Here is a 19,321-nt window from a genome sequence, read left to right on the forward strand (position 1 = left end):
TGATGCTGAAAGCTCGTCTGGATCAGTAAAATCCTTCTCTTTTTCTCCAAAGCCTTTCTCTTGTGGGATCCCTAACATGCGAGGATAGCGTGTCATTTTTCTCAATAGGAACCAATTTAGCTTGAGGCGTTCGTACTTTACGTTCTTTTTGGCACATTGCTGCACTGTTGAACCACTTGGTATTTACTCATCATCGCTTGAAAGATCACTGACCGCATCATCTGAATCATCCTCATTTATGTTAGCAGTGAAGTCTGGGTCATTGACATCATCGGTTAATCTGGATATCACGTCCGCGTTACATATAAGCGCGAAACTCACATTTCATGGAGAAAGGGTTCAGTGTCCTTGCCGTAAACATAAACAAAACAAAAAAAAAAATCGGGGGGGTGAGTGGGGGGCACGTGTCTAGTATGGCTGTAACAGAACTCGGGAGTGTGGAGAAATTCGATATTTTCTAAGTCAAGCGAGCTCTACACCAGTTAAGAGCAAACACTGAAATGATTTTCTGTTGTTTATAACTGGGGTTTGTGGGTGGCCTCATATTAGGATTTCATGGTATCTAATCTATACACCAGATCCCTCCAAACACGCTGCCAGTCGCGAGGCTATTCGTGCGGCCACTCTCCACAGTAGGTTCAGTTACACTTCATTTGTTTTAGGGATACGGTAGGCGTTCTGATACAGGTTCACTGTCATTTATTAATATGGCTACCTAGGGGAGGGAGATGAAGAGAAAATTGCCAGTGTTTGGGAGGAGGAAACTCGCTATGTGGGTTATTTAGCTGCAGCTATGTTTAAGATACAGCATGGAGACGTGAAGAATAGGTTTCATTTCGTTATCAACGAAACCACTAAACAGTACCCACCATCGGTCTGAGAATATCAACACCACACCGGTAAGGCATAACGGTATCATTTTTGAGCTCCCTCGTTAGTTTAGGTTATCCTAGGTTAGGTTAGGTTATGCTAATTTAGGTTAAATTAGGTTATACTAAGTTAGGTTAAATAAGGTTATGCTGTTAGGTTAAATTAGGTTATGCTAAGTTAGGTTAACTTAGATTATGCTAGGGTAGGTTAGATTAGGTTATGCTAGGTTAGGTTAACGTCCCAGGAGTGGGGCCCGGGGTGGGGGGGGGCAGCATATGCCACTGCCTAGGCATGATTCCCACTGCTGTCAGTCACCACACCCATGCTATCTGGGTTGAGCTGCTTCTCCATAAACACCTGGAAATACAGAAAATTTATAGTTTCTTCACTCTCTCACTGTGCTTGTGTTGTAATGACAAGACAATGAAGACCAAGGATAATATTGGGCTCTATACATTCCTTGTTGAAGGTCATTCAAAATTCATAAAGGTCCTGATCTTTTCTTGCCTAATTACACATCAGATTCTCACGTGTCCTCCCACTTCTCCCACAGTGACCTCTGTTTTAAGTGTGTATTAAGTGTGATTAGATGTGGTTTTTTTTTTTCCTATTTAAGGGAGTTTTGAGTGTTTTGAATGTCTTGGGTGTGTCTGGGTGAGCTTTATTGTATTTAAGGGTGTGTTGAGTGTGTTATGATGTTTTGTGTGTGCTGTTTGTGTGTGTTTGGATGAGTTTTGTTGTATTTAAGGATGTTTTGAGTGCAGTTTGGGTATGTTTGGGTGAACTTTGCGGGTGTCTTGACATGCTTTGAGTGTGTTTTGAGGTATTTTGGCCACGCGCCCCCTCAGTAACCCAAATGACGTAACTTAACACCACAACCTCACCAGATTTTACCTAACATATACAGGACAAGCTTGTCAAGTCTATTATACCCACAAGGGCTTGCCACACTCTAGATACTGTGCAGATACCCATGAAAAGTCTCCCTGCCTCCCCTCCCCACTCATCACTCCATCCCCTAATGTAACTCTCTCTCTCTCTCTCTCTCTCTCTCTCTCTCTCTCTCTCTCTCTCTCTCTCTCTCTCTCTCTCTCTCTCTCTCTCTCTGTGTTTTTACAGTTCTAGTGAAGATTAACATAAATTCTACATTACTTACAAGAGAAACACGCTTTTAAAAGGCTGTAATTGAAGTGACGGTTTTTATGGGTATTTTTACAGTTCTAGTGACAGATCTACAATATTTCTACATTATTAACAGGAGAAACATCCTTGAAAACCCTGGTAATCATCTTTGTGGCTTTGAGAAATAGTAGAGAGAGAGAGAGAGAGAGAGAGAGAGAGAGAGAGAGGAGCATTTTAGTTGAGCCTATCCTGCGCTCGTTCGTGTTTGCTACGGTGAGACGGTGCAGCAGTGAGTGAAGTTTTCGTTCATAATCACGTAGCGGGTGTCGAGTGGGGAAAGGGAAGTGAGGGAATGAGGATATTATATGACATATTTGATAACATGTCAACTTCTGTGTGTGTGGTTGAAGGAGCAGTGACAGGTGGCGTTAGGGAGGGAGATGGATGGATGGCTGGCTGGCTGTCTGCAGTGTTTTGGTCAGCACTGGTCAGTCAGTCTTGCCCACACGCCCCATTGACCAGTGTTTCCGTTTTCCCAGCAGCTTCTCCCTGCACCGAGCACCGCCAAGCAGCACCAGAGTACGTAAGGTGAGTCCAGAGGTGCCAGCCTTCCCTCAGTCAGCCTTACTGCCTTCACTACAATAGTGAAGTGTGTTGTGCTCGTTTATTTAGGTTTTATTATTCGATTTTTAGGTATTTTATGAGGTTATTGATTTATTTTTAGACTTTGTTTGCATCTGAGTCTGGAAACAGCTGAAGATTTAGGGAAATTTTGCAAGTTCGTCAATATGTAAACAAAATATCAGCTGAGGTAGAGGCAGGGCGTCAGTGTTTTCAGCTATTATTTGCTTCGTCTCTCACTTATTGTAAGCCAAACATGTCATAAGATGGAGCCACATGTCTAGCCTTCATATCCGTTGGTCAAATATATACACCATTGCCTAGGTTTGTTGTCAAGAAGGAACAATTGAGGTAATATGGCGGCCAGCTCCCCCACTGAGGTCGCTGCCGAGGGCCGCCATGATGGATTGTTGCCTGTTCCAGCTTGCTGGTTCCAATATTTTTTAAAAATTTTCTGAATGACTTTATTTGGCTTGTATAGTAAGATTTTATGGTTTCTAAAAATATTTCGTTGCTTTTGAAAAGTTTTTCTTGGTTCTGTTAAGTAAATGTACCGAATTTTCTGCGGTTTTTTTGTGTAGGTAAAGGGCGGTTTATACGGTGATATTTACCCAAAGTGATTTTCGGCTCTTTTATTTGAGGCTTTAATGAAGATCTTATTGCTTCAAAAAATCGTTTATGATATATGAATTGTTTTGCGTTCCTGTTGAGTTAAGTGTGTGGACTTTGAATAGGCTTATGGTCCCGTTAAAAGTGGTGTTTTTGTCATTTTTACATTTTTTTATTTGTCTATTTCGGCCTGTAACTAACTTTGCAATGCTTGAAAAAATAATTTAGATTTTTTAAAGTGTTTTTTTACTAGTGTAAAGTGAAATGGGTGGACTTTTCAGTGTTTTTAATGGTGTCAAAGTTAAGACACTTTTTCCATATTTCGTATTAATATTTCTTTACAACTACTCAGGCTGGAGATGTTTTGATATTGTGAATATTAATTAAAGTAATTGTCAAGTTAGAATATATAAGGTATTCGAGCCTAGCTTCATTTTTTCTAGGGGTCAATTTTAAAATGAAATGCGTTACGTACGTGTGGCAGCGGGTAGCCTGTGACGTCATCAAGGATCCGGGACTCTCGGCTCCAGTGTCTCCTCGTCAATATTTACCGTAATTTCCTGTGTTTTCCAGGTGTTTCCAGCTTTTTCCAAACTCAGGCATGTAGGTAATAGTAGAAGGAGAAAAACTGGAGAAATGGAGGAGGAGGAGGAAGAAATAAGTAAAAATAGAGGAAGAGGAGGAGGCAGCATAACAGGTAAATATCGAGAAAACAATGTTTAGCTTAGTTTCCCTTCCTGCACTCCTTTTCTCTGTAATATTTCGTGTGTTTTGGGTGTTCTAAATGTTTTGCGTGTATTTAGAAGTATTCTGGCGTGTATTGATAGTGTTTTAGGGGTGTTTAGCTGTGTTTAGGTTGTATATTTGCTGTTATGTGTATTTTGGGTGAATTTAAGGTGTTTTAAGTGTAGCTTAGGATGTTTTAGGTGTATTTTATGTGTTTTTAGTCTTGTGGGGTGTTTTGAGTATATTATGGAGTGTTTTGGGTGTTTGTGGTATAGTGAGGTGTTGTGAATTTGTTTTTGGGTTTATTTTGGGTGTTTTAAGTGTTTTGGATGAGTTTGGATGTGTGTGGGGTCTTTTGGGTGTATTAGAGTGTGTGTGGTGTGTATTGGGAGCGTTTTGATATGTTTTGGTTGTATTCTGTGGTGTTGTGAGATGTTTTTGATGTGTTTGAATGAGTTTTGTGATGTTTTGGGTTTGTTTTGGAGTTTCTGATTGTTTTTAGTGTGTTTTGAGTTTTGTGGGTAGTTTAGAGTGTTTTGAGTGTGTTTGGGTGAGTTTTATGGTTATTTTAGGATGTTATGGGGTGTTTAGGTGAGTTTTGTGGGTATATCAGGGTATTTTGAGTGTTTTGAATGTTTTTAGTGTGATTTGGAGTGTGATTTTAGTGTGTTTAAGTGAGTTTTTTTGGGGGTATTTTGAGGTGATGTGGGGTGTTTTGAGTGTTTTGGATGATTAAAACGTATTTTGGGTATGTTTGGGTGAGTTTTGTGTTTGAGTGTTGTGAGGTGTTTTGAATGTTTTAAGTGTGTATTAAGTGTGATTGGATGTGTTTTTTTTTTCCTATTTAAGGGAGTTTTGAGTGTTTTGAATGTCTTGGGTGTGTCTGGGTGAGCTTTATTGTATTTAAGGGTGTGTTGAGTGTGTTATGATGTTTTGTGTGTGCTGTTTGTGTGTGTTTGGATGAGTTTTGTTGTATTTTGAGTGCAGTTTGGGCATGTTTGGGTGAACTTTGTGGGTGTCTTGACATGTTTTGAGTGTGTTTTGAGGTATTTTGGCCACACGCGCCCCCTCAGTAACCCGAATGACGTAACTTAACACCACAACCTCACCAGATTTTACCTAACATATACAGGACAACCTTGTCAAGTCTATTATACCCACAAGGGCTTGCCACACTCCAGATACTGTGCAGATACCCTTGAAAAGTCTCCCTGCCTCCCCTCCCCACTCATCACTCCATCCCCTAATGTAACTCTCTCTCTCTCTCTCTCTCTCTCTCTCTCTCTCTCTCTCTCTCTCTCTCTCTCTCTCTCTCTCTCTCTGACGACGACGACCACGACAACGAACCTAGCCTAATCTAACTACTACTACTACTACTACCTTTCTTCTCCTCTGATGAATGATAATTAGATGTTTGATATAGATCAAAATATTTTAAGAGTTAATATCTTTTTATTTTAATAGATATAATATGGATTTTCCCTTTGACAAGCTTCTCTCCTAACACTTCTAACACTCCTAACATGCCCTTTTCTCCCCCACAGATTCCTCAAGACCTCTTCATCGACATCGTAGAGGCCAAGAACTTCCTTGCCTGTGCACTGACCGGTCTCTTCGCCAACACTGAGGACAGCACCACCTGCCTGCCATCTCCCTTGGTCCTCAAGGTTTGTCACTTCAAGGACCATCTCTCTCTGCCAAGTTCAAGTGGGATCTGACACTTGGGGACGAGGAAGGCTCGTCACTTCAAGGACAATCTCTCTCTGCCAAGTTCGAGTGGGATCAGACACTTGGGGACGAGGAGGAGTATGCGCTGGTGGTGGCCATCATGACTTGAGGTGTGTGGGGTGATGTGGGCAATGTATGGGGGTGTGTTAGGGGGAAGGTGGGAAGGAGGGAAAGGGTATGTTTGTGTTTGTTTTTTTGTTTGTGTGTGATTTTTTTTTTTTTTTTTTTTTTTTTTTTTTGCTTTATTTTTCTCTTCTCATTTTTGTTTTCTTGCTCCTCTTTTTTTCTTCCTCTTCTTTGTGTGTGTGTGTGTGTGTGTGTGTGTGTGTGTGTGTGTGTGTGTGTGTGTGTGTGTGTGTGTGTGTGTGTGTGTGCTGTAAAGAGAGAGGGATATAAGATGCTGTTGTTCATCTTCAAGTAGATAAGTCCTGTGGAACATGATGTGTTTAATTGAAAACTAATATCTTCAGGGTGTTTTGGATGTCCTTCCCTGGCATGATTGGTGCATCATGTTTATATTTGGTAGGGGAACATCTGAATTTTTACAGCTTGAGAGTGCTTTCTTTATTATTACCCCAGATGATGCAAATGGAAATTCCAAAGCTGACTGTTTAATGAAAGCTTGTGTTGTTCCTTTGAGTTCAGCACCAGGATCCCCAGGATGTGTGTGTTGGTGGTGTCCACTTTTGAAGTTCATTGTTCCTGTTTGCTGTGAAATTATTGCATAACACTTTTTCCCATGGTAGCTGCATATCCATGTGACTGAGACAGATGACTGTCGCTTCTTGGTGTACATAAAAACCAGAGAATCAGTGAGCAGCTGCCTTTTCTTGTTCCACCAGAAACAATTTTGTAGGTCACAGGAGTGTCTGCAAGGACCATTGTTGGTAACGCTTCATCATCTAATGATGTTTCAGCTGCTGGATTGATGTCATCAATAGGAAGTGTGATGTTGAAGCCATTGGGTGTGTCGTTGTTGATTGTTGCAGGCTGCTCTTCGACTGGGAAGGCATTAAAAGGATTGTTGGCATCACCAGAAACCAGGGTATAAAATATGAGCGAACTTACAGTAACTCTCTCTCTCTCTCTCTCTCTCTCTCTCTCTCTCTCTCTCTCTCTCTCTCTCTCTCTCTCTCTCTCTCTCTCTCTCTCTCTCTCTCTCTCTCCTTTTCCACAAGTTGTTAATGTATCTATATTTTGTTTATGATAATAATGGTACATAGTTGATGGTACATAGCAGCCAGGGATGGTACATAGCAATCAGTACTACCAGTCTCAAAGGCCACAAAGATGATTAGCTGTGGTTTCAAGACTTTAATTATGTAGAAATCTTGTTGATATGTCACTAGTAACGTAAAATTACCCTTAGAAACCTGTGTGGCTTCAATCTTGAAAGCAGTGGAGGTGCGGCACAGAGATACAGTAAAATCCCTCTCATCCGGCATTCGAGTATCTGGCAGCTTCAAGTATCCGGCACATGTTTCCTCGAGCCTTAAAATCAATAAAAAATCAATGTGTACTCATAAGATCGATTAAAATTCCCGCGCGAGGCATACTTTGTCCACTCGCCACCACAGCGCACTGCTTCACGCTGCACGCGGCCCACTGCACTGTGTTTACTCAGTAACTCAGTCCCGCGTATGCACTGTTTATCGCCTGACGCCTTCATCATGCCTAAAGTTGTAGAAAAGAGGAAGCGTGTTGTGCTTACACTTAACCCGCGCAGTGCCACCGCCGTAAATTTATGGCATCTAGCTTACCCGCGCTCAGTGCCACCGCCGTATATTCACGGCGGCAATCTAAAAAAAATTCTAGTATGTTTATTTGTCTAAATAACTTTATAAAAAACACACTAAGTATACTCCAAGCTCCACCCTACGCACTGAATGTGTTAGTTTGTTGGTATGCTCCTTGAGTGGCCCCCAGGCGGCGCACGGCGCGGCGATCACGTCAGACTCACGAGAGCTTGTACAACCACCGGAGGAAGCAGTCATGGCGCGCCGCCGTTTTTACAGTTCTAGTGAAGATTAACATAAATTCTACATTACTTACAGGAGAAACACGCTTTTAAAAGGCTGTAATTGAAGTGACATGGTTTTTATGGGTATTTTTACAGTTCTAGTGACAGATCTACAATATTTCTACATTATTAACAGGAGAAACATCCTTGAAAACCCTGGTAATCATCTTTGTGGCTTTGAGAAATAGTCGAGAGAGAGAGAGAGAGAGAGAGAGAGAGAGAGAGGTGAGCATTTTAGTTGAGCCTATCCTGCGCTCGTTCGTGTTTGCTACGGTGAGACGGTGCAGCAGTGAGTGAAGTTTTTGTTCATAATCATGTAGCGGGTGTCGAGTGGGGAAAGGGAAGTGAGGGAATGAGGATATTATATGACATATTATTTGATAACATGTCAAGTTTTGTGTGTGTTGTTGAAGGAGCAGTGACAGGTGGCGTTAGGGAGGGAGATGGATGGATGGCTGGTTGGCTGGCTGCAGTGTTTTTGTCAGCACTGGTCAGTCAGTCTTGCCCACACGCCCCATTGATCAGTGTTTCCGTTTTCCCAGCAGCTTCTCCCTGCACTGAGCACCGCCAAGCAGCACCAGAGAGGCACGAGTACGTAAGGTCAGTCCAGAGGTGCCAGCCTTCCCTCAGTCAGCCTTACTGCCTTCACTACAACAGAAGTGTCCTGCAGCTCCCTCCCAGGTTCAGCTTGCTTCAGGCCTTTCCCTTTCTGCCTTCATTAGGGGAATTGTACCCATTGCACTGATCTTTATTAATTTTCTTCTTTCAGGTACTAGCCTCAGAGAAAGCCTTCTGAAGTGTCTGCCAGACTTTCTGACCTTCATCACATCACTCACACAGTGACTCCTTCACCTCCCCCTCACTTCATATTCTGGAATGCCCAGTCTCTGTACCAGAAACTTTCAGCCTTTAAAACCATGCTCTCTTCCTATTCACCTCTAGTTGTTGGCATCTGTGAGATGTGGCTCATGGCTTTCCTAGCTATGCTTCCTACAGGGTGGATGGGGGGGGGACCAGTGGAACAGGAGGCAGCCTGCTGCTGCTGGTCCACCAGTCCCTCCCTTCTAGCCCTCTCACTATCACTTCCTTCCCTGAGGGCAGATTGGAGCACCTGGGAGTGACTGTCACCTTTGATTTGCAGCCTCTTCAGATCCTTTTAATATATAATACATGTTTGCATATTTCCCTTCAGGAGCTTCAATTCTTATTTTCACAGCTTTCCTCCCCAGCACTAATAATGGGCAATTTTAATGCCTACCACAACTTCTGGGAACCAGCCCTCCCCAGGAGCTGGAGGAACTATTCGGGTTGCTTCCTCTCGGAGTTTCTGGTGGACAGTGTTTCTCTCTCTCTCATTACTTCTCCTGGACTCTCTACCAGGATTGATGAAGTTTCAGGGAACCCCTCTACTTTGGATCTATGCCTGGGGAATGGGCCCCTCTTCCACACCACTGTCACAACTGGCCCTTACATGGGAAGTGACCATCTTCCAGTAATATTTCCTTCCTGTCACTGCCACCCCCCTCTCCTTTCACACAGACCTTGTTGGTCATTTGAAAAAGGGGACTGGGACACCTTTCAATTAGAGTAAAAGTTGGTCACTCCTCCCACTTTCCTCCCTTCACAAGGTCAAATTCATTATCTTATGAACACCTTGATGGATGTGGGATCCCATCACTCAGTTTGTCACTTCCCACCACCCGCACTTTCAGGATCCCTTGGTGGTCTCAGAAATGTGTGGCCAAACACCACACCTTTAATGCATGAGGTAGGCACCCCATCCCTCCCCTTTGCAGACTCTTCCACTTCCTAGAGGCCTGGTGGAGACATGTTATTCTTGATGAGAAATGTTCTGCCTGGGCCTCCTTTTGTGCCTCCCTGTCTTTTGCTTCTTCAGTCTCCTGGGCTTGGTCATTCTTCAGGAAGATGGTCCATCCACAACCCCCCATTCACCTTTCCGTTAAGTAGTAATGGTGCCCTCCTCACCACGGACACCCAGAAAGTTGAGTGCCTTACCTCCCACATCCACACCACACTTGGCTCCCTCAATCGTGAACCCAGCCCCAGCATACTATCTTCACACACTGGTCACACAATTCCAGGAGCTTTCCTCAGGTTTACATTCACTGTCTGCTGGGAAGGCCACCAGGGTGGACAACATCCTCAACAAGTTCCTCAGATGTCTCCTAGATTCTCTGGCCCACTTCCTGAATGTCTTCAGTGCCAGCTGGATGTTGGGGATGTTCCTCTATCTCTAGCCCTGGCAAGGACCCTTCAGAACCTTTCTCATACAGGTACATTAGCCTTCTTTTCAACCTTGGGAAAACACTAGAACACATTGTACAGGACAGACTGACATGGTGGTTGGAACACAAACACCTCCTTCCCACACACACATATGGATTTTGTCCCCACAGTGGCACCCTAGATGCTCTGTTCCACCTGGAGCATCACATCCAGGAAGGGTTTAACAACAAGCAATTCACTTTAATAGCCTTTCTTAATCTTAAGTGAGCTTTTGACTCCACTTTATATAACACCATTGTTGTAAAACTTACCCACCTGGGACTCAGAGGGCCCTCCCTTAATTTGGTTAAGTCCTTCGTGTCTTTCAGGGCCTTCTCTCTGGTGATAGGTACTACCTACTCTAGGTATTACCCTGTCACCAGAGGTGTCCCACAGGGTTCTCCTCTCAGTCCTCTCCTCTTCAATGTCTTTCTGACTTTTCCTCCTAGCCATGCACACAAGCACTCCTGTATGCTCATGACATTTCCCTGCTTTGCTCTGCTCTGACCATCCAAGAGGCTTAGCTCAATCTTCAGTGTAGGCTTGATGACGTCCACTCCAGGACAACATGTTGGGGCCTGACGGTGAGTGCCCAGAAGTCTAGCCTTCTGTGCTTCACTTGAAGGTGCATTCCCAATATTCCAGTGGTCACCATTAATGGTTCCCCCATTCCTTTCAAAACCCACCACAAGTTTCTTGGTCTACTGTTGGATGGTCCATGCCTAACCTGGGGCTGCCACATAAAATGTCTGGTAACCTCGTAGCTCAAGAGGCTTAACCTCATGAAGTCCCTCGCAGGTGTCAAGTGGGGTGTGGACAGACATTCTCTCCTTCACTTTTATTGTTCTTATATCTGGAGTTGCTTGGACCGTGGATGTAAGGTTTATGGAGCAGCCTCACCCTCTCTACTCCAAAAATTGGAGGTTATTCAAAATTCAGCCCTCCACATTGCTTTGGGAGCTTTTAGGTCCCCAGCCACAGCCCTTCAGGCAGAATCCTCCCTATCCTCACTGTCACACCAGTGCTCCACCCTCTTTGTCCACACTTACACTAAACTTGTGTCCAGCCCTAGCAGCTGTGCCCTCCACTCCCTCCTCCTCTGACACTGTAGGGAACCACTTCATGGTTCCTTACCATATCAAGCCCACACCCCTTTTATAATTCCATGAAGGTCTCTCTTTACTTTTTCCAACACTTGGCGGCATTTTCTGGCATTAAATTCTAGTTTCCATCTTTGGCTTCATGCATGTATCTTGTCAATATCCTTTTGTAACTCCTTGCAGTCATTTTCATCCTTTAGTATTTTCATTATTTTTGCATCATCAGTGACAGATCCTATCATATATATATATATATATATATATATATATATATATATATATATATATATATATATATATATATATATATATATATATATATATATATATGAAACATAGATGCCAACACAGATCCTTGCAGTACCCCACTTGTCACTTTGCACCAACTTGAATTAGTGTCTGATTACTGTTCTCATTTTCCTCCCTTGTAAATAATCATCCATCCATCTTAATATTGATGTAACTCAGATCATGCATCATTATAATATACAAATCACTTATTTTGACCTACAGCTTGTGGTTGTGGTGGTCTGTGTGCTGAAGAGCATGAGTTTAATGATTTAGTAATAATTTGTTAAGTGATTTGTCTATTATAATGATGCATGATCTGAGTTACATGTTTTATTCATCTGATATTACTGCTTCCCACACCCTGATGCCCATGAAATTATACTTTCATTGTTACCAGTCAATTATTCACATGTGTGATAGGGTTTTCTTTTAATTGTAAAACAAGCTATTCTTTACAGAGGCACATGGCTGTGTCACACTATCTTAAAATTTGAGACATTTTAATTTACATACCAGTGAAACTTGTACATCTTTCAGCTAATGGTCTAACCTTTAGATGGTCCAGGATGTACATCTTTCAGCTAATGGTCTAACCTTTAGATGGTCCAAGATTTAAGTGTAGAAAGAAACATGGTTTTTCTTAGCATAATTTTATTACAAATGAGCACAGTGGTGATTGCATGCTGATGTTATGCTTGCTGTACTAAATCACTTCAACTGAAATGTCATATTGATAGAAAAGCATGTATAATGGGCAATCTGTTAAGTGTCACATATAAAAATGTAGAAATTTTAGTCACAATGTAACTGAAAACAATCTTTGCATTTCCTTTCATGATTGTGACAGTCCTTATGCTTATAACATACATGGCACTGATGTAATAATGTAATTAAAAACTGGCCTTGTACTTCATTCCTTGACTGTGCCAGTCCTGTTACCTATAACATTATTTGGCATTGCATCTTTACTTAGATGTAAACTGCTATTCATTTGTGAATCAACTATCAATATCATTCAATTGTCCTTACAATAAGCTCTGTGTTAGAGTACTGAACTTAATCTGTGTTGAAGACCAGTTTAGTTTTACTACTCCAGCCAGGGACCTTCTGGAAAAGAATTCTTGCTCTCTGAAGACCTGTGCCATGGTCTGATGCTTTCAACATAACTTGCTTACCTTGTTGAATAGTTGCAGGTGTTTGAAAAAATTACAATCTAGTTGAGACTGTTGAACAGGCAGTTGAGGAGATACCGATTCATTTGTAACATCTGTAAGAAAAGAATTATCATTTATAACATCTGTAAGAAAAGAGCTTACTGTCTGATATATATTCACATGTAATTATAACTATAATGATTTCATTTTACACTTCAAATATTTCAAATTCCACTTTGTGGCAAGCTTGCAGCAATCATAAGAATGTCAATAACAGCTATTGGCCAGACTTACAAGTCTCAAAAATTTTGTGTCTGATACAAGTAAATGAAGCGTTAAAAGATACAGTCATCCCTCACTAACCACAGTTTCACTTTTACATGGATTACTGCCAACCATAAATTCAAATCACCTGCTGCTTACTGCATCACACACACACCCATCTGCCTGCCACACAAAGTGTTTCCATGCTTCACTGTCACAACCTGTGACTGTGTCATTGCCCTCAGTCACACAGTAAACTTGCTCATGTCAGCGTCATCCCTGCTGCCTTGCACCACATCTTCACTACTGTATTGTGTGAACATAGCTTTTCTGAACCATAGCTCATAAGAAACCTCCACAAAACTGGCTGGTGACATTCCAAAACACGCAAAGAAGGGTGATGACTAGAGGAGAAAGCTAACATATTAAACAAATTGTGGGAAGGACAAATTTTTCTTTAATTTAATAAGGTTTTGGGGGCTCAGGGATAACTGTATATTGGATGTTCCATGACTGTATAATATACATTTTTCTTAGATTCCCATCACAGCTGTCCCCTTTAAGACATGCTTAAGAACAAGTTTCCAAGGCAAGATTATGGATTTATCACAACAGTTTCCTTTGAAACTTTTATAATCATAGCTTTCTCTTTTGGAATTCTCTATGGGAGTTGACACAGTGAGCCTGTTCTTTTAAACACTAAGTTTTGTTAGGAGTTGCATTAATTGTATATTTATAGAGTGCTTCTGCAACTATGCTAAGTGTATTCAGTATTCTCAGAAAGTCTCTAACTTGATTTTCATTTTATGAAGTAGTATAGTCACAAGTGGCTATTGTCTGTTCATTTCTAGTTTACATCTGGAGCCTAAGCTACTTGTACTTTCATAGCATAATCATTGATTAAAGAGTGTTTTCAGTCAATGTCTTCTGTTTACTGTAGAGACTGGCCTCTCCACAATACAAATTTTGTATCTTTACTGTATCTCACTTATTCAGCACATTACACACATTATTTTATCAGCACATTATGCACATCATTTCTTCATTGTTCAACAGGCATAAGAATGATAGTCTATCTATCCATCTTTATACCAAGCTGGGAATTGCACAACGGGTGACCTAGACAAGGCACTTGACCTTGTCAGCCCCCCCAGTGGAAAAGAATACTCTCATGGACCACCATACTGCACTCAAGGAGTCTAGGTGTAACACTGGTGGCCACATGCATACATTGCATGGTCTGACAGCATACACTGGTTTATCCCTGTTCCTATAATAAGAATATAAGAATATTCCCTTCCCTGCTCTTACTATAATTCTGAGACCACAGCAGGTGCAGGACACTTCCTATAGAGTGCCCAGCATCCAAACTGGGTCCATACATCAATGGGCTCTGCCCACCCTCTGCTGGGGGTCAACAAGATGTCATTTTATAACACATTCGGCATTGTTGCTCTCTATTCACCTCTATCACGCACAATTGCTCTTGCTTGCTGCATACTCATTTGTCTCATTCAGTGCTCTCTTCACACTGTTCATCCACTCTAAACAAGGCACAAAAAATTAAACAGATTAGATAATGGGTGGTAGGCAATATTTTTTCCCCAAGCCGTAAATGTAGGTTAACAGTAGCTCAGCACTATGAGGATACCCATTTCTCCCAATGCTGAGCTGCTGTTGTCCTGTGCTAAGCTACTGTCAACTGGCATTTACAGCCTGAAAGAAATCATTGCCCATAAAAGAAAATGTTTTGTATAAAACATAAAAAACCACTTTGGCTTTGACTGACATTATGTATATAATTTATTATTGGTATTCAATCAGAGATGATATTACTGTTATGCACTTTAATTAGGAACCTTTCTTGCAGCCATTTTTGTTTTCTAATGATGGAGTTTAGCCATGTTTCTGGGTCTGATGGTTTCTTATTTTCTTAGGTTATTTTCTTGATTGCTTTTTCATTTTTCTTGCATACCAAAGACAAAAAATAATATAATTATAAAATTTCCAGCACATCTTGCTATGGAGGTAGTGATGGAGTTGAGCCATGAACATATCTGTTTTGCACTTTATATATATATATATATATATATATATATATATATATATATATATATATATATATATATATATATATATATATATACTCGTATATATATATATATATATATATATATATATATATATATATATATATATATATATATATATATATATATATATATATATAACTTTTATGCCTCCGGACACCACATTTTCCATGACTCTTCCCCAAGAAAGGATGTAAACAAAGCAGCGCACAGCTGGACAAGACCAACCTGTTGGTCTTGTTGGTACGGCTGGCAATTCCAGCCATCAAACACCAGAAGTCCAGCAGATGGGCCAATATGGTGGCTGGCAATTCAGCAGTGAATTGCTAAGTGTGACTTTGCCTTCGTTCTCCTACACATATACCCAGGTGGACAGCTGAAATCAAGCCCCCCTTCACACAGGTGGGGTGATCATTTTTCCTGTTCAACAAACTTAGCTGCACACAAAAATACCTTGCCTTTCCACTACATATCTGGCTGCGCTGCCATATGTGGTGATGCACCCGTCTCAAAAGGTTACATTGGAAGTGCTGCAAACATATAGTGGCATCGCCATGGTGGTGTTGTGTGAAGGGGCCCTAAGGAGCCTTTAAAATAGAGAGGAAAGCATATGAGAAAATGTAAAAGAATGAGATGGATTGAGTATTAGTAAAAAAGCCTGGAATAAGATAGTGAAGAAGCAACAACAAGACTACATACCATGCCACTGTTGTGGTGCAACAGTCCCAAAGTTCTCGTTACTGCACAGCTGTTGCAGACAGCCTTGTTGATAATGCTGAGTGTTTGGTATAGTCACAGAATAATTTGTATTGTTGTTGGGATGTTGTAATGTTAGAGGTCTTAAGGTCTCATTCTTAATCTGGCTGAAAGGCTGAAAGTGAGCAGTTGAAGGTTGAGATGGTTTCTGGTGGTAGTACTGTTGAGATGGTGCTTCTGATTGCTGAAAATCAACTTGAGAATCATTGAAGGTAGGAAAATAAGGGGATACTATAAGAATGTGTCCATCCTTCCTGGTTTCATGGCATTCTTTCTGTAGGAACTGTGGAGAAGGCTGCCAATTTTGTTGAGAATGTGGAAGCTGACACTGTCGTAATGGTTGCATATATTGTGGTGGTGGTGGTGACTGTTGGCACTGATGCTGCTGTGGTAGCTGTGCATCAGTCCTCTTGTCGTTTTCCATAAAATTTAAGTATTTGGAGGGGTTGAACAGATCCTTTGATGGCTCTTTGAGGTCAGCACCTAAGGCTGTATATAAATCTGGTGAACCAGATAGTGATGTACATGATTCACTGGGATGTGAAGAACCATATCTGCTTGTACTAGCAGCTGAAGTGATTGTTGCAGTGTGAGCAGTAGTGCTGGTTTTTGTTTGCTTTTTGGATGGGGCAACAGCTGAGGGAACAACTGAAGTTTTGTTTATGTCTAAGTATGGTTCAGTAGAGGCCACTGCATTGAATGAGCTTTCCCAGTTTACTTTACTAAACAATGAAACTTTGTCTGGTAAGAAGTGGGAAGGAACAGTGGGTACCAGTCTTTCTTCCTCATCACAACAGTGCACCATTTCATCTAAATTTGGTCCTTCCAGAAGCTCATATGATGTCTTACTCTCATGAGCATTTTCATGATTAAAAAATGACTGTCTAAGAAAATCTGGATCATTGCTTTCATTTTGATCACCTTCCACTGCCATTGGTCTATGCAGGATATTTTTGTCTTTCTGGTCTAATAGTACTTTAGAGCTTCCACAATAGTGTCTACCAACTTTGATGTCAGTTGTTGGTTCACCATGTACAAGCTTGAAAAGCATCTGAAATATTAAAGACCTGTTAAGAAGGGTTCATCTTTTTAAATAATCTGAAAACTTATTTCAAATTAGGGTACTCATTCATATTATACTGAGAGAGAGAGAGAGAGAGAGAGAGAGAGAGAGAGAGAGAGAGAGAGAGAGACTTTTAAAGGCAAAGTCTCACTCAGCTGTACTATAAATCTGCTCTATTGGCTGTGTGACTCCTTTGTCTGTTTTGGGGTACTATAAACATGCTGGATCCCCACCTGCGGTGTGGGGGATGGCAGCGGGAGGCGACATTGTTGCCATTAGGGGAGGGATCCAGATATGCACCTCTTTGTCTTCCCATTCATATATTTTAAGGACTAATCTAGTGATTTACTTAGATATTATAGTAGCTACTTAGATATTATAGTAGCAAATGTTTCATGATTTACGAAAAAAAAATATCTGATCAAATATGAATGAGTTAAATTAACTTTCTTATAGTTTGTTAAACTCTTTGATGTTTCTTTTATGATTATAAGACCATGACAACGTCACTACTTGTTGATTAGTTTAAAGGTCTTTGGTTCTTTCTGATGATATTATGATCATTACGATAATTATCAGAAATGTGTGCAAGTGTTATTGTACTTTTGTTGTAATGGTTGTTGTAATGGTTTGAACATAATAATGAAATGAAATATGCATATTTACTAGCTTTAATCTATAGGGCCAGAGGTACACTCATGTGGTCCCATTTACATTTATTAAGTCTTCCTTTCACTGAGTACACTCTTTGCTGATATTAGTTCTGTATATTTTGAGGAACAGGTAAAGAAATGACTAATTTTTTCTTTGTTTTCTGGCTGCAGGAACTGTGAATTTGACAAGAGGCTGTAAATGATATGGCAAGTTTAACCACTAAAGGACTATAGGGAGGTATGGCCTTTTACTAGTTAAGGGCCACAGACAGTCATAACTGCTTTGTGACTTTTACACTAAATTTAGCTACTTTTTGTCAATTTTTTATAGTTCAATCTTTGGCAGTACTACCTGCAAGCTAGTTAGGCTAATCTCTGTCTCTGCCCTGCTCTTACTATGGCCAAATGCAGCGAGTGATTCTGACAAGTCTGATTCCATGCCTGCTTCTTCCTGGTCTTGCACCTCAATGCTCACATGCTCACACTTGGCTACTTGCTACACATCTTAGTGAGAGTGCAATAGGGTAGGAACTTGATAAAACTGTTTAGTATGTGTGGAAAGAGCTCAGGTTACCTGTTTTTCATGAAGTGCAAGCCATATCCAGTCAAGCGAAACAGTGCATGGCAGACAAGTGACTTGCTCCTCTTTAACTCACTCACTTTCCATAACCATTGCACATTGAGACAGCTGGATGGCTTTGTTAGAAAGAGGAAAACCTGATGCTGAATTCAGTTTATTTCATTCACTCTTCTGTTGCAGGCTAAATTTAAGGTGTGTGTGAATACAGGCAATTTTTGATGTTTAGTGCTGGAGGGCTAGTCCTAGTGGGATGAAAATCACCACCACTACCACTTCTTTAGGGATTAATAAAGAATGAAAGAAGAATGGTCATCAGTATCTTTTAAAAGATGTTAATGTATGTATGCATGATATCTCACCTTAATGACTTTGCTTGGTATCCAAGGCAGAATGTTTCTCATGTGAGAGAATGATGATTCTAATACTTGGAGCAAGCTCATGGCTGTCAGGATCACCTGCAAATTAAAGGAGACATTGTGATATTACAGTAAATCCTTCATGGTCACCATTCTGAGTCAAAATTCCACGTGTCATAACCTCTTGCAAAAAGGCAATTTTCTGCAAAACCATTAAACAGTTAGTACTATGCTGACAAAACCAAGTCAAGCTAGACCAAACTTGGCACAGCCTATACAGTAATTACTTGATGCTAGAAAGGGCTGCTGGTTGAAGGCAGGAAAGTTCATCCCTTTGCAATATGGCACCTCCCTGATGTAATCTTTCTTTTTGTGGTCTCATCAGAACTCCTATTACTTAATTTTCTTTGTACTTTTTCTCTTTTCTTACAAGAACTTTTATATTTTTAGTTGTTTCAGTGTTACTGTTGTTTTTAAGGAGCTCACCAGTACATTTTTTGTCCATGATCACTTGTCTCCTTTGTTCTTTATATCTCTTCCCTTGTCCTTGCTATCAGTCAGTTCCCTTTTCCCATAAACCAGCCAAGCTGCTGCAGGTTAATATAAGTTGTATGAGGATGCTGCATGATGCATGTGGCTGCAAGGGTGAGAACAAGAAGGCTTCCTCAATCTTGCTCTCTTGCCCCTCAGCAGCCATTTACATCACATTACATGACATAGCACCTGCATATAATCTTTGTTTACCTGCAGCAACTTTGTTCAAAAGAAAATGGGATGGAATAATAACAAGGATAAGCCTTCAGCAGCCATGTCCATCACATTACATGACATAACACCTGCATATAATGTATATTTTGGTGGATAAGATGACCCCCAAATTTCAGTCTGAATTTAATGGTTTTAGCTGATATAAGTGCTAGAAGACGACACCCAATCTACCAAACAGTCTGTGGTGAAGTGAGCACCAGACAACTGAGACAGTGATATACCAGTACAATGAGAGAGAGAGAGAGAGAGAGAGAGAGAGAGAGA

The 19,321-nt window shown here is 40.9% G+C and overlaps 2 protein-coding genes across 13 annotated transcripts in view; one reads left to right on the forward strand and one right to left on the reverse strand.

Moving 5' to 3' along the window:
• Positions 1–540: 540 nt before the first annotated feature.
• LOC135114687 (uncharacterized) overlaps positions 541–19,321 on the forward strand; it is a 19,295-nt gene continuing 514 nt past the window's right edge. Inside the window, exons 1-6 of one of the 12 annotated variants that reach the window (XR_010275628.1) lie at positions 641–899; positions 2,535–2,580; positions 3,796–3,919; positions 5,493–5,786; positions 8,239–8,296; positions 8,466–9,805. Coding sequence is in view for 10 of the 12 variants with exons in the window: in XM_064030574.1 (XP_063886644.1) it covers positions 2,437–2,580; positions 5,493–5,666 (318 nt within the window). In the remaining 2 variants the exon portion in view is untranslated. The other 11 variants (XR_010275627.1, XM_064030574.1, XM_064030575.1 and 8 more) reach the window with 11 other exon arrangements.
• The window catches only part of LOC135114682 (uncharacterized), a 62,052-nt gene continuing 54,738 nt past the window's right edge, over positions 12,008–19,321 (reverse strand). The window contains exons 16-17 of the mRNA XM_064030564.1: positions 18,293–18,388; positions 12,008–12,640 (exon numbers count right to left, since the gene is read on the reverse strand). Coding sequence (XP_063886634.1) covers positions 12,587–12,640; positions 18,293–18,388 — 150 coding nt within the window. The 3' untranslated portion in view covers positions 12,008–12,586. The remainder of the gene's footprint in view (positions 12,641–18,292; positions 18,389–19,321) is intronic.

This window comes from Scylla paramamosain, chromosome 28, assembly GCF_035594125.1.
Source record: "Scylla paramamosain isolate STU-SP2022 chromosome 28, ASM3559412v1, whole genome shotgun sequence".
Lineage (NCBI taxonomy): Eukaryota > Metazoa > Arthropoda > Malacostraca > Decapoda > Portunidae > Scylla > Scylla paramamosain.